The sequence below is a fragment of the Brachyistius frenatus genome, unplaced genomic scaffold (genome assembly GCF_029030835.1).
Source record: "Brachyistius frenatus isolate BFR_SWC_R1_liver_20210118 unplaced genomic scaffold, ASM2903083v1 Contig_73, whole genome shotgun sequence".
NCBI lineage: Eukaryota > Metazoa > Chordata > Actinopteri > Embiotocidae > Brachyistius > Brachyistius frenatus.
Window position 1 is genome coordinate 864,370 of NW_027210672.1, and position 15,621 is coordinate 879,990.

The 15,621-nt window shown below is 40.0% G+C and overlaps 1 protein-coding gene across 3 annotated transcripts; it reads right to left on the reverse strand.

The window, feature by feature from the left end:
* Positions 1-2,144: 2,144 nt before the first annotated feature.
* khnyn (KH and NYN domain containing) lies at positions 2,145-14,474 on the reverse strand. 3 transcript variants are annotated; one of them, XM_069707988.1, is made up of 9 exons: positions 14,256-14,474; positions 11,662-11,914; positions 10,526-10,660; positions 6,618-8,398; positions 5,721-5,851; positions 4,783-4,879; positions 3,909-4,016; positions 3,573-3,674; positions 2,145-3,466 (listed from the first exon to the last, which is right to left on the reverse strand). In XM_069707988.1, the coding sequence occupies exons 2-9, from the start codon at positions 11,875-11,877 to the stop codon at positions 3,085-3,087; spliced, it is 2,952 nt and encodes a 983-aa protein (XP_069564089.1). In that variant the 5' UTR covers positions 11,878-11,914; positions 14,256-14,474; the 3' UTR covers positions 2,145-3,084. The 3 variants fall into 3 exon arrangements, with proteins under 3 accessions (XP_069564089.1, XP_069564088.1, XP_069564087.1); XM_069707987.1 differs by having other exon boundaries at positions 14,249-14,474; XM_069707986.1 differs by lacking the exon at positions 14,256-14,474 and adding an exon at positions 13,702-14,227.
* Positions 14,475-15,621: the final 1,147 nt, after the last annotated feature.

Genomic DNA, 15,621 nt, shown 5'->3' on the forward strand with positions numbered 1-15,621 from the left:
ACAGTGCCAGCCTGTCAGAGAGAGAGAGCAGAATTTGAACACAACAAAAAACAAGAAAAACTTTTATTTTTCTCCATAAAATAAAGTAACTAGTAAACAAAATGCATCATTTATGCCACTTTACACACACAGCAGTGTATGTATATGATTTGTATTTGAGAAGAATGTAAAGAGTGCCAGACTGAGCTGACACAACCTGATGAAATGAAAGAGTAGAAAGTAAAATAAGACATCATGCAACTTAGAGACAGTCTAAACTCCAACTTTGTGGCCTGAAAAGTCAACTAAAGCATCTGTAGTAGTTTAATGGCTGGAATAAAACAATTTTTCTTCGTCACTCAGGCAAAAAAACATGAACCACAGGACCATTTGTGCATTATAAATGAACACTTTCCCATTATATTTACTTTTTTTTTTGCTTCTCCGTCATTGGTATTGTATGCAGATGTGCTCCCCTGATTTTACAAAGGCAGAGCAGACCTGCAGCCACCAAACACTGCCTCTCACATGCCCATTGAAAGACCTGCAAAGGTGAATAAGGCGTCACGAGACATGCTGAATATGAATATGTATTGGGCAAGTCAATTAAGAGGCCTTTATTCCGTTTTATGAGTCAAGCCTGGATAAAAATGTTCCCAAAATAGACGGGCTGTCTCCTCTGTCTATTGTTCAGAACCTCACCGAACTGGTTTAATATGCATCTGTTTTCAGAAAGAGGCAGCTCTGTCTTCCTCTTGCGAAGTCCAAAATAAAACTAGAATGTAATCCCAAGTTAAGGCCTCATCTCTCTACCTTTTCCTGTCTAAATATAAATATATGTATTGTTTAATCATTTTTAGCTGCTCCGGACAAACAAAACAAAAAAGTCACAATAGCAAAAAGGAAGCGGAAGAAGGAAAAGAAAAAAATGTTACAATAAACAGGACAAACAGTCATTCTCAACATTTTGCAGATGCATATATATCCTCATTTTGGAAAGAAACATCTTCAAACTATGTGTATTGTCATTTTATGTAATCTGTCCATGTTGATTATTCGTTTTTTTTAATTTAAAAAAAATAATTTTAAACATCAAACTGTGACAACAGAAATGACCTTGAAGAAAGGGCAGGAATAGGAAGCTGCTCCCGTTGAGTCAAAGAAACAAACACTGATTTTATGTGACAGTTTTTCAAGAATTACTGATAGTTTGTTGGAAACACAATTCATCAAAACATCAATTTCACCTTTCTAGATAAATATTGGTGAAGTGCGCCCTCTGGTGGGACAGGTAATGAACAACATGTTTAGTTAAAAGCTAAGAAATTGACATGTGAGCAATTAGGAGATTTATATTGTGAATAAAATGAGTATTAATTTGTATAGAAACGTCAAGGTTCATCACCTTTATTTGTCATTTTAAAGGTAAAGGTACTCCAAAACAATAAATGGTTCGTAAAGTGATCTCACCTAGAACCACACACTGCATGCCTAGCGCCTTCAATACCCACAATGCAACACAGGTTTCCTGCCGGAGCAAGCTACAGACGTCTGGAAATGTCTGGTGCACTCTGGAGGATTTTTTTTGAAAAGAAAGTTGGAGAACACAAACATAACGACAGATTTAACCCATTTTTGACGTTTTAATCATAAGAATGCACGTACCGGGCGATATAGTAAAGAAACAGGCCCACATACTACAAGATTTCTTGAGATCGCACAGAATCTCGCGTGGTCAAACGTGACTTCGGAGCAAAACAAACCGGAAGGTGGATTGGGGTCGTCAGGTGTTGGCACCTGTTTGTGCAAATGTTTGCTTCGAGGAAAAAAAAAAAAAAAAAAAATCTATGGATTCTCGTAGCTGAGAAGACAGAAGCAGCATTTATACATTTAGCAGCACGAGCTGGAGGTGAGTTGCAAATCAAGTTTTCTTGTTGACCTAAAACTATATACACATTTACTGACCTCCCACTGCCACGGACCTGATGGGCAATGTTAATATTACTGATCTGGGCGTGTACAAGGTTGGTGAAACTTCCCTGTCAGCTCAATCTCTTTGGTTATTGCAAAGTTTCTGTTTCCTCACTGTTCCTTTCACAAAGCAGGATTTTAAGTTGAAATTGGGAGAGAAATTAACAAAGGATAATAGAAACAACAGCAGATACTTTTTTTTTAATCATTTTTAATCAAGAAATACTTTAACAAGGTCTAAAAATGTACAAGTATAAACAACACAAATAATATTATAAGACATATGGATGAAAAACGATTGTCCACATCCTGGTATATTTTTGGTTTTAGTCATTTTTTGTTCATCCAGATATACTTTATATGACTTTAGACCCAAGGCTACAGTCATGACAACATCAGAGCTGGTTAAAAAATAAGTTAAAAATACAAAATGACGTGTAAGGCTTGGTTTGGTGCTTTTCTAGCAGGATGCAGTCTTATGCTCAGTGCCTACGTCTAAAGTTGGAAGCTGAATAACAATAGTTTTGGGAGTATTTTCTCATAAGTCAAAGTGTCGTACAAAATAAAATTGTTAAAAGTCAGGCGATCAACAAAATTGTTCGGATTCGTCCTCTGGAGATCAAGAATACCTTTCATTCTAAGACATTTGAGTTTGAACCAAAGTGATGGACTGTCGACGGTACCATACCTCGACCCGTGCTGCTTAATCTATTTATTCATTACGATGATTTCACAATTTTTTCATTCCAACAGTTCAGTGAACAACTGATTGGAGGAATGCAAGTCAGTGTTGTCAGTAGATAAGTGATAATTGGAAACCATTGTTTGTTTGTACGTCATCGTACTGAGCTGCTCACACGGGTTGCTGATTGGTCCGATCTTCAGAGTGGCTCAGCAAATGCGAGGAACACTAAAGCTCAGAGCGGTAGGCTGGCTGATACTGGCAGGTTTAACAAAGTTGGTCTGATTCTAGTTTTAACAACAAGTAAGCATAATTTCTTCAGGATTTATGTTTGTCCAGCATCTAGTTTGGTGATGGTTTTCTTGTAGTTTCCATGGTGGGACACACACGTAGAAGAACAAAACCAGCGTCAAATTCAGCAGGAACCCCCCCCCCCCCGAAAAAAGAGATTTCTAGTCCTTCTGCTGTTCGAGGATCAGACCAGACAGCACGTTGATGTCCGTCTCGTCCGCGTGGCACTGCAGCACCAGCATCACCACGTTGTCCTGACCCGGGAAAACCTGACAGAGCTGCTCTCTCAGACCGGCGGTTTCCTCCAGACTCCTGTCTACACGGACCGCCAGTCCAGGACCTTTAGCCCCGTGCTGGTGCTCCACGTCCCATCCTTTTCCGTGCCTTCTCCCTCTACCCAGGCCGCCTTCACCCGACGCATCCAGAGCTCTGCCAGGCGTTCGGTCACGGAAGTTCAAGAGCTCCGTCTGGGAGCGTGCTTGACTGGAGGAAGGGAATGTTGAAGCTAAACCGGCAAAAGAGTGATTTCCTGGATCAGGAGACCTGAAAGGAAACAAGGGATTAAATTCAGAGAACAGAAAGCGTCACATAAAATTTCTTTCTAATAACTTGGAAAGGATTACATCCTAAATCATCGCCGGTGTGTTACCTGTGATCTGAACGAAGAAAGTCATCCAGGTGAGGACCTCCTCTGCCCAGAGGGTCGTCAGGGACCATGAAGTGATCCCCGACAAACGTGTACTGAAGAAGTCTGTGGAAGCGACAAGAGATGATACAGGAGACTGAAGATTCAGCTCTAGAAAAAAATATTGATCTATATTTATTTATTCAAAGTAAGATTGTGGAATTTGTTTTTATCCAGTAAAACTCTAATTCGATAATTTAGTTACAACTGGGGTGAAAAAACGTACAAAAAAAAGTACATCACTCAATTCAAAATAAACAGAAAATTATACAGCTAAAAAAATGATTCAATTTCTTTTACCTCTTTTTGATGATGTCCCTCCATACAGGCGATTCGTCCAAGAGGTCTCTCAGGTTGTCGTTGGTTACAATCACTCCGTCTGTCTTTTGTGCAAGCTGCAGTATTAGTCTGCAGAAACAGGGGGAGGGGGGGGAAGTGGTTTAATAAATGTTGTAGCGTATCCTGTCCAAAGAGAGTCCGACACTTGAACTGATGATTGAGTTTTATTGGAAATCCCAAAACAAAATAAGAGCTCGTACCTCTTCGGGGGGGATTTAATACCTTAAATTGTTTCACTATGTGTTCCTCTTACCATTTTTCTAAGATATATTGCAGATACAGTTTTATCTCTCCCGCAGAAAATCCCTTTCAAAATAAAAGCCCCTCCAATGAAGCAGAAAATAAGACGGGGGGGGGGGATATGTAATTAAGCAACATAAAATGGGTGTTTAACTGGGTTATCTCATAAATTGGATTATTAACTAAAATTAACCTGGAAAAGAGGGTAAAATCTTTGCATGTCTTTTGTGTGTCTCACAGCAGTAATATGTTATGTAACCTAAGGGAAATGTACTACATGAATGAGTTGGCTAAAACCAGCATATGAGGTCGGGATGCAGCAGTTTTCACATAATAGATTGTCACATGTTTTGATGCCATTACAACATAACTATAATCACATGCCAATTTAACCTTCTGTTAACTGAACTAAGTCACAGAACCCCTTTAAACGGATGCATTTCAGGAGTTTCACTTTCCACACACAGATTTTCGCAGGAAGTCAATGAAACCAGCAGCTGTCCTGTTTATTGACCGACTTATCTGATCTGTTGGCTTCATGTCAACACACACACGCACGCACCGTACTGACTGACATAAGATGTTTCTAATGTACCTGTCATCGTACGAGCTGATCCTCTTGCCTTGGACCTCCCTGGAGGGGGTGTAGGAGAGCAGGCCCAGCTTCTGCAGCTCCGCCAGATAGTGCCGCTCTACAAGACCAGAAAACAAACGGCACCGTGTTTAGTCTGTTCTGAGGGAGAAACACCCACCCACACAAGCCACAAGGCCACCTTCCTTGAGTCCTGAATTAATGTGACTCAGAAAATAATCGAAGCAGCAAGTTGGAATATCTTGAACATAACTGCAGCACCAAGAACTGTACAAGAAAGCCATTCTCTTGGTGTTCAAAGGGTTTAACAAGAAGCTGGAGATAATCAATAAAAATAAATCAAAGTGGAGGAGATTTTGCTCTGGGAATTGAAAGCTGATTTTTGCAATGACAGGTTGAGCATCTTCTTAAGATACTGCAATGTTTTAGCTTATTTTCTCTAAAATACCATATACTTTACAGGTACATTGCAATATTTTAAATACACACCAGGGGGAGCTCTGGAAAAAGCTCAGGGTAATGCAAATGCACATTTATTTAGACTATTCCATTGTAGTAAATAAAATCAATATGCAAGTGTGCTCACATAAAATACATTAAAGGTGTATTTCTGTACGCTGATTCATCAATTCTTTGAGCAAAATACCAAACGATGCTTCGTTGCAGCTTCTCAAATGTGAGAAATGGCTGCTTATCATTTTGAGTTTTTGGAAATATTAGCAGACATTTTTTTTTTTTTTTTACTAATTTATGACCTTTTATCAACCAAACACTTTTTTTTAAATTTTTTTTTATTGTAATCATATAAAATAATTAGGCAACTAAGAAGCAACAAAAATATTTGGCTGCAGCCTTGAAGTTTCTAAAATAGCTAAACCATTGTGATTTTAGTTTCTGTGATGGAGATATATTATTACATTACGAAGAACAGCAAGAGTTACCTTTGATCTTGTGGTCGCCCTTTTGTCTCCACTGAGGCAGCAGAGTGCTGATGTGACGATGGCCTCTGTCCCAAAAGTGCTGGACGGCCAGAGCGATTCCTCGACAGGAGAAGAATTGACCCAACCCGTGACTGTGGAAAACATGGAACGACACATGTAAGAGTTTCACAATTAAATCCGGACGTCGTGCGCTCTCTGTTCACGCGTTGGTTTCCACGGTGATGTCGCACATGCCCATGTACCAGAGGTACTGCAGTGTGGCTGCCATAAAATACAACTATAATGGATAATAAACAAATTATGACGAAGGTTGACTACCACTTGTAGTAATATGTTAAATCAAATTATTGCTGTTTGACAACTCTCTATAAAACAATTGTGTTTTCGGAGAGAAAACGGGTTCTAAAGTATCATATCGATATCAACAGATTTCATGACCTGCATGTCTGTCGAGTTTTTGACCACGTCTGCTGCTACGGATAAATGTTTGTACGAGGGTCTGTACATATGAGGACGCGCACACGGGTGCATTAGCACATGGGTGATGTAATTCTTCTTTGTCGGCAGCTGGTGGCGGTAACAGCCAAAGAAATGTAGGAATGCGCCAACAAAGTCAGTGAAGAAAAAGACATTATACCAGCGATGGCAAAAAGCTGCACAGGGCATCATTACGATATGAAACATTATATAGTTTGTGGAAATTGGACACACTAAGGTGGTGTGAAATGCATTTTTCAATGCATTTTGAAACCGTTTTTCCAGGACAAAAAGAAACATTTACATCCCCAATTGTGGAGAAAGTATTTTTTCAATTGTCGTAACAGTTTAAAACCAAAAGGAAACCCACAACCTTCATTTCCTTTCCATAATAATCCTAATATGAGTGATATTTCCTACCTCATAGCCACGTTGCTCCCGTCGATGATGATCCCCCTCAGCGTCATGTCTCCAGGGTTGTCTGTTAGCTTCAGGTCAAAGGGGGCCTGCAGGCCCTCCAGAAAACGCTGCTCCCCTGTCACCACCACATTAGAGCTTTGTTTCTTCTTTGCTTTGGTAGGAGAAGAGTTGGCAACATTAAGGAGGTGGGGTTGTTTTGAGGAGTTCGAAGACTGGTGCTTTGGATTCGAGGCCCTGTCCTCAGTTTGATGATTCTGTTTTGAAGTGGCTGCATTAGGGGAGAAGATGGTTTGTTGTTTGTTAGAATGGAAATTGGTGGGTGGAGCATCTAGGGATGAGACGTAAGTAGGCATGGGAGGCCCTTTGATTTCAGAGAGGACGACTTTGTGATGAGTTTGTGATTTCGAAGGTTGGTGTTGCTTTGGTTTTGAGGTGTATTGACTCTCAAGCTTCTGCTGGTTATGAATCCAAGCTAACAAATCTTGTCCTGCCACACGTCCATTCTCGCCAGATTCTTTCTTTTCTGCGGGTATGAAAATGTCCATTTCTCCTCTTGCTTCGACTGGTCTGATTTTTGGTCCAATTTTCTCCAGCACCACATCGTCCATCTCCCTCGGTCCTTCCCTGAAGATGTCCGTCTCTCTGCTCCCCTCTCTCTGCAGCTCCAGGAGCAGCTGGCGGGTGGACTGATCAGGAAACATGTTGTAGACTTTATCTACATTTTGCTCGGTGTAGCCGCAGCTGGCTGCGGCCTTCTTTAACACTCCCAGGACAAAGTCTTCCTCTTGTCCCGTCTCCTTTAACTCTGCGCTGCCTTCTGCCTCGAAGTTTCTCGAGATTCCCGTCGCTCCCTCCCGGTCGTCTCCCATTTCTCCGTTACTACTTAAGATGCTATCGCCTCCTGCCACTGTTCCTTCATCCTCTTTGTGCTCCGTCTCACAGGGTCGGTTCCGCTCCCTCTCACTCGGAGCGTCACCGTCTTGATTTTTTGGATCCAGGACACCTTGAAGTCTCTGCTCCCGGTCACTGCGATCCTGCTCCTGTTGAACGAAGTCCAGAATCTGCGATGCCTCTTTTGGTCCTGTTTGGGCAAGGACTCGTTTCACAACGTCGTCTGTGTACCCCATGGCTGTGAAGAACTTCAAAAGAAGCCAAAACTCCTTGTTTCCCATTGACAGGTGCACCTCCTGTTCTTCATCCTCCCTTAGTCCCTCTGTCACCTTGGTATGTGAGGTTGCCACTTTTTCCAGTTGCTCCCCTTCACCCACCCCCTGCGGAGAATCCACAAGTCTTTCCTCAGCACCCTCTGCCTTCCCTCGGGTGTCTGCAAAAGTGGACAAACATTCAAAGAAGATGTCCTTGGCTGCACCTGCAGTCATCCCTTCAGCCCATCGGTCAGTAGTGCCAAAAGGATCCATGAGTGTTTGATTTCTGGTGTTGGGTTTGTCCCACCTATCCTCCGAATCCCCATGTGATCTTGCCCCTGCGTTTACATCTGTTGGGCTTGATCCAAGTCCCGATTCTTTCACCAAATCCAGCAGGATTTCCTTCACTGACCCCGGTAGCACAAGAAGATCCAGGATGTGTCTGTCCTCCCATTTCTCCACCAGAGCTTTGAAGGCCCGGCGTGAATCCAGGGACTCGCCCAAGCCTCTTTCCCCATTCTCAGAGTGTGTGGACTGGGTGCCCTCATACCTCTCCACCAGGTCGGCAATGAGAGAGTAGGCTCGCACCACCGGCTCCGCCAGACCTGATATAAGGAGGAATCCCGGAGAGCCCACCTGGTTCGGTGAAAGGAAAACAAAATGACATTAGAATAAAACATGTAACGGCATTCAGAGTTTTCTGCTTTAATTTACTTTGAACAACAGCTTTTTATTATGCAAATAAGACAGATGGCCTCCTCCAAGTTGTGGTACATTGGGTTTCTCCTTTGTTATTTGGCTTAAAACCAAAGTGTTCCCGCAGCAGCGCTTGATGTTCATGTCGATAGATGCTCATTTGAAATTCAGTTGCTCAAAAATTAGACGTTAAGCGCCCGCTAAAGAAACAGCTGGTGGCACTAATCCTCCACTAGTGCCATTAAACCAGAGCAGAAGAAGATGCAACAAAGTGACATGGTGATTCACCCCGCTAATAATGTGAGGACAGAAAGTTTGAGGAACATATAGTCTTTGAAATAAACTGGTCCAAGTTCAAACTAAAAAAAAAAAAGCCTTTATTAATAGAAGTATAGAAATATTAAAGGGTATGTTCCAAGAAATTTGCTTCTACAAGTAGCAACTAATAGTGAAAAAGAAAGTTGTCAAAAAAGCAATAAAATTTCCCCAAGTTGTATATGTGTTCTAACAAATGTTAATAATAGACAAAAACTTCCCAGTGACAACATCACGGTCTTACGTTTAAAGGCAGTTTTTACTTCTGAAAGGCGTATGAAACATTTTAAGATGATGGCAAAGTTCTGATATTGACTAATAAAGTAAATTCTTGTTGGAATGATAAGAATGAAATTCTTACACATTACATTATTAGTCAATATCATGGTTACGTCAACAGTCAAAAACGGTTTAATGGGAGGGATTCAAGGTTTTAAAGTAGACTGCATCTTTTAATCTAATTTGGCCACATTTTGTCAGATTAATTGGCTTTTATTTTTAAATTTTTTTTTTCAGTTTTTCATTCCAATTAGAGAAATGTGACTTTTTTTTTCTTTTTTTTTCATTTTTCCCCTCTGACAGCGGAATAATGGAAATCCGTATCATCGGGCTTGTCATACCCACTCAGTGGGTGACGGATATGAAAAAAAAAAAACTGACTTTCAATTCTCTTTTCTATTCAGAAATCTAAATATGATGAATTACAGCTGAGGAAATGAGTCAATTAGTTTGTTGATCTACAGGGATTAAACTGGCAGCTCTTTTGTGAGGACTTGCTTCTTCTTTTTTTAATCACGCTGTGTATATTGTAAAATGAGTGTCTTGTGTTTTGGATTGACAAGTTAAAGACATCAACTTTCTCTGAGGAATTATGATGTGCTTTGCTCTGCATGTTATAGAAGATTGTGCAGTCTCTCCAGGAAATCTTGAAGTTCCAATAAATACTGCAAATTCCAGCAAATTCTTTGTGGGAGTTTCCAATTTAGCACAATTCCTGTAAATTTTCCTAAAAAAAAATGTCATCAACAGAAGCTCTCCTGAAAGTATTACCTTCCAAAACAAAACTATTGACAAAAATAACTCCTCATTTAGAAACAGGAAGGCTGTGCTCCCTCTCCTCTCACCATCAAAACAAACCAAATGCTTGGTAATCAGAAAAAACGGAAGTGAGATTTGAGAGAAATGTGGTTTTATAATGAGAATGAGGAATGTTTAATTAGTTTTACAAACACTACAGTAGGCCTACGTGTTGAATTAATATGACCTTATTTTGACAGTAGATGTAGCCTTTGTTTTTTATATTAGTCACAGACTGTTTTTTTAAAAGGTACATCTCTCTTTTTAATTTTTTTTTATAACTTTGACTGTAACCATGGTTCTCTGAGTTAAACAAATAAATAAAAAGATAATGATTAAAATATTTCTGTAATGTGCAGCAGGATTATTACCATTGGAAGTTCTTAGAAATGACTTATTCGGTAGTTGTAAAATTAAAACAAATGATATTTTCTTTCCCTCGACTTGCAGTTTTTGCTAATTCTTGCAATTTTACCACAAAAAGCATCGCTTAAAACTCCACAAATCACATCGCAATTTTTGAGAAAGGCAACATCAAGTATTTTTGACCACAATTATAAAAACAAACCTCTCCAAAACCCTGAAGGGAGTGATGAGTAGAGAAAGTAATGGTCTGATGATCAACAATGAAAATAATTGTTAGTTGCAGCAATAATATGAGCGCTAAGCACTTACCACGATATGAGCTGACGTGCTTTGAATCAGGCAGTCCATGAACAGCCCTCTGGCGCCACAGAAGACACAGTGAAGGACCCCGGGGTACGAAACCTCCTGTTGCTCCTCCTGGTTCACTACTCCTTTTATAAATAGCTAAAAGGCAAAAATATTTGCTGTTATTAAACTATTACTATAGTAGTGATGGTACAAAGATTGTAAGACAGAAACACTTATATGTAGACTGTGGATTAACTCAGGACAATAACATAAGAGATCTCTGATGTTATTCATCTTTGCTTTGGATTTGTTGCTCTTTCTTGTGGTTTTGTGCCTTTTTATGTTTTGGATTTTACACCGTGACATAATCGATGTGATGGGTAATATATAACTGTTTTATTTCACAGTGTTCCTGGTGGACACGAGGTTCCTTTTGAGGCAGCAAATGACAGACTAAATACATTAAAATAGAATATATTCAAATATTCCTCTGCCAGATTGAGGCGTCTCTCTCCCAAAATGGCTCCACACCAAAGAGGAAGTACATTTATACACAGTTTGCATATCTCTCCGGAACCAGTTTATGTCTCTGACGATCATGTGATTAAAGATTGTGTTCTTCTGTCAGTGCAGGAGGAAACACTTTTCTCAGTAGTGTTGCTCAACTAGTGCAGTGACCGAATGAAAAAGTACTCTACTTTCAATTTACAGGTTCAGACATCCGTTTCATTTCATGCTGTGTCATTCTGACTGTATGCGTCAGCCGGCTGCTCGCGTATTTCAAAACTCAACTCGGACTCATTACTCAACATTTTAAAATGCTTGATGAGTCATGTTACTGGAATCTATTGTTGGTTTTTTTTAACTCAGCTTTTCCCTAAACTTTTATTACTGTGACACCATTTTGCATTAAACGGCTTTAAAAAAAAACAACAACAACAGGTCCTGTGCACTTAAATGCAAATAAAATCAGTACCAAATGGATGAGGACCATAGCAGGGTGTTAGCAGGGTTTTGTGTTTTACGTCAAAATCATTTTTAGCGTTCCGGTAATGCGAGCTCAAGTTTTGGGTACAAGTTGTTGGGTAACATTGCCCAAAGAACCGACTCAACTCTGTGCCAACAGGGAACTATAAAACAAAGAAAAAGTGCCGTACTTTGGCGGCTTTGACGTTGGTCTCCGACCCTCGTAGCTTCAGCCATATCTGACCGTTGTTGCCCTGAGGCAAATCGTCCGCTCCGATCCCAAACATCACCCTGAATATCCGCTCCACGGTGCGGTGCATGGAGGTCAGGGATCCCCGCAGCATCCCGGCACACGCAAACTCGTCTTCCACCTCCGCGCCTCCTCCATCGCTTCTTTCACTGTCCATCCCGTCGTCTTAGAACGGTGGCAGAGAGTCGAACATACTGCAAAAAACACGTTTCACACGTCGGTTAGAATATATTTCAACACGTTGACATGGATGACTGCTGGCATTCAGATCATCACTGTGCTTTCAAGTGTTGCCTTCTCCAGAGAGAGTTTTTTGGGTTCCACTGAGATGCATTGTTTTTTTTTTTTATGATAACAAAGTCAGTTGTCATTTTGGCGGAAATAATTTGCATACGAAGCAGCTCCTTTAGCAGCAGACTGCTGCACGCTCCGGTGCAGGGAAGAGCGCTACCGCAGGTCGTTTGTTCTGGCGGCTGTCAAGACTGTTCAACACCATAAAATAACGTTGCACTGTTCATTTCATTTCATAGCACCTGACCCTTTTCCATTCATCCCAAACTGTATTTATTCATTTGTATTTTATTGTATTTGTTTTTGGGCTATATATATGTGTGTGTGTGTGTGTGTGTGTGTATTTATTCATTGCCCTTATTTTTTTCTAAAATAATTCTTTTTTATTTATCTTATTTATTGCATACGTATTTGTACATTTTTTTATATTGTGTGCAACTTTTTCGTGTTTCTATGCTGCTGTGACGACAAAATTTCCCCACTGTGGGATTAATAAAGTCTAAATCTGATCTTATCTAATCAAATGTCAGCGACCAAGTTTTTACACGGTTCAGAGCAGTTCGAATAGCTTTATGTAAATATACATAGGACCTCAAACAGCTTGTCATCTAACTATCAACCAAACTAAGGCAGTTTGATGTAGCAAACAAACAGGATGTTATGACCTTGTTTGGACGATTTAAAATTCATCTTTAATACAGCTCAAGAAAACACAAACCCTGCCAAAAAAAAACATTATGTATGGTGTCTATATATTATATGTGTTTGGCTTTGTTGTTGGCTTTGAGATAAGCAAGCAAAAACATAAACTATAGGTTTAACCGATCGCGGTTTTTTTGTTTTGTTTAATCCAACAACTATTGGGTTCAAACTTCACAATCATCAGTAGTAAAAAAAACAAAAAACAGAAAAGCACAAGAACACCCAAAAATTTGACAAAACTCATGAAACTTTACAGTGACTCACTATCGTCTCCTAACGCAGGAAGTGGTATTACAAAATGGGATTTAAATCTTGCCTGTTGCACTTTTAAGTATCCAAAATAAAAGGGCAAATTCTCCACACAACACCCCTCCCCCCCCACTCCTCACCCACCACTGCTGCCACAATGGGTCTCCTCAGGTGACACCATAAAAATGTCCCTGCTGACTCCTGACTGACCCTTGGTACTGTATACAGATATATAATAATAAAAAAACTAATACAAATAAAAAAAATCTACCAACGTAGCCTTTACTTCAGTAAGAAATGGAAACATCGCCTCTCCACCATCCTGCACCTGATAAAACATTTAGTAAACAAGTCTGCCCTGCCCGTCTGTGTGACATATTTAATTACAGCTATTTAATTTTGTGCTGCGTTCAAATGCTGTTGCTCAACAACACTCCGAACATAGCCGATTTACAGCCTCCGTCTGCCGCTACCACACAGTGCAAACAAACTGAATTTTTACGCATTTTATTGGAGGAGAGGAAGGAAAGTTTCAACTTAAATACGACCCGTTGAGGACAACAATGGGGACTGTCTTGAGCGTTGAGAAAACATTACTTTTAAGAGATCTGGACGTCCTTTTGGAAAGCAAACCAGTAAAACCGGGACAATCCGCATGCCAGAGCAGAACAGCGGTCGGTTTATGTGTTTAAGAATCGGTAAAAGTGTCAAATAGAATATTTCCGTGTCGCTTTCTTACGTGAGGTCGATCGCACTTGCGCCTTCGTGGTTTCGCTTCCAGTAGCAGCAGCTGTCCTCGGTCTTCCACAATCATAAAACAACAACGGAAAGTGTCCAAAGTTCAACACATGCCGCAATGATCGCTCCTCGAGAGGGAGTGGGGCTCTGAATCGCGGAACAACGACCGTCCGAGCTGCGGCTGCGGCGGGCGGATTGAGGAAACCTGCGTCCAACCTGGAGATCGTGTCAGCGGTGGAAGACAAAACCGAAACTAAACGATAACCACGAAGAGCTAATCCCAGACGGAAGGGAGGGGGTTTAATAGGCCTACCTTCTGCCTGATGGTCACGATATGGCTGCAATACTAATAATATTTATCAGCGTAAAATGTGCCCGAAGAGAAAATGTATCCCAGTAAAAAAAAAAAAAGTCCCAAAGTTTCACATATTGCTCCTTGATGAGGATTAACTGTCATTTATTCAACATAAATCATGAATACGATATCTGACAAAGATGTAAAAGCACAGTCATAGCCTATAAAAATATCGTTAAAATGTTATATTTACTTTTTACCGAGTCAAACGGGAGATGAAGGGGATTTCCAATGACGTCACACGCTTCTTTTGTTGTTGTTGTTGTTGAATGTCCTGGTCAATGAAAAGCTTCCTAGGCTGTTTGTAACTTTTCACAGATCTCTCCTTAATTATCTTTTAGCTCCAGTATAATACAACAACAACAAAAAAAACCCCACTTTTTTCTGTTTGCATAAAGGTTTTAAAGTCTCCATCCGTAGGTGACGTTTTAAAGACAGGAAGAGAAATGTTGCCTCCTACGTGACATCCTGTGTCAACAAATCCAAACACTGACGCCGAATTGATCTGAATGCTGTCTGCCTTAACTCGCTCATCTGTACCATGGAGCTCTATTGTTGCCCCAAAAAAGTGTCCAACAAATTAAATAATTCCTGTTTGAGTGAATATATATTATTATTATTATTTTTTTTTTGCAGTGCTCAGATGTTTTTTTGTTGTTGTTTTTTAAAAATTCATATCCATGTGGGTTTGGGATTTAAATATAACAAGTTTCGCTGCTTAATATATGTCAGCACCTGAGTTATGCACAATTTTTTGGACCACTGTAAATTTGTGATTTCACTTCTTTCTAAATACACCCCTCCATTTAATTTCTGTATTTTTTATTTGTCTAACTTTAGGAGTACTTGTGGTTCGAAATGTTTTAACCCTAATTCTGTCACAATTTTACCTTTTAGTTATTGTCTATTGTGCTTCCATTTTTTAATTTGAAGTTACTTATCTCATTCGTCTATATTTGCTTTACTTCCTGCCTTTTGTGGGGTTCTTCCCCCACCATGCTTACCTGTGTCTCCCCTGTTTATGTATAGTTTTTCCTCCATTTTTCAGTTGCCAGGTTTGTTTTTGTTTTGTCAAGTATTCATGTTGTTCCAGTTTCTAGTCAGTTCTTCCCACTCATGCGATTTTTCATCTGTATCTTTAACCACAGGGACATTTGTGGCATTTCCTCCCTATCTTTCGTGAACTTAACTATTAAATGAGGATCTTAAAACTGATTTTAATCTCAGCAAAACAAGAAAACTGCCTGCAATATTCTATTTTCTTTTAAAGCTTACTTTCTTTCCAATTGTTGACCAAACCAAAGATTTCTCATAAATTGAGGTATTTAGTGCTATACTCATGTTATACATCTCAAATTCAAGAATAACAGAATGTTTAAAATTATGAATTTGAAAAACAATGGCTGATAAATAGCCATTAAACCAGACAATGAGGAAACAGGTTAAATTAAAGTGGGCGAGTAGCCCAGGGACACAAGTCAAAACTAGATTTATGGGATGGATCTCTGCCTGCCACACTGTTTCACTTCTGCTTTCACTCAGAGCTGCCGTTGTGAGTAGAAAGTT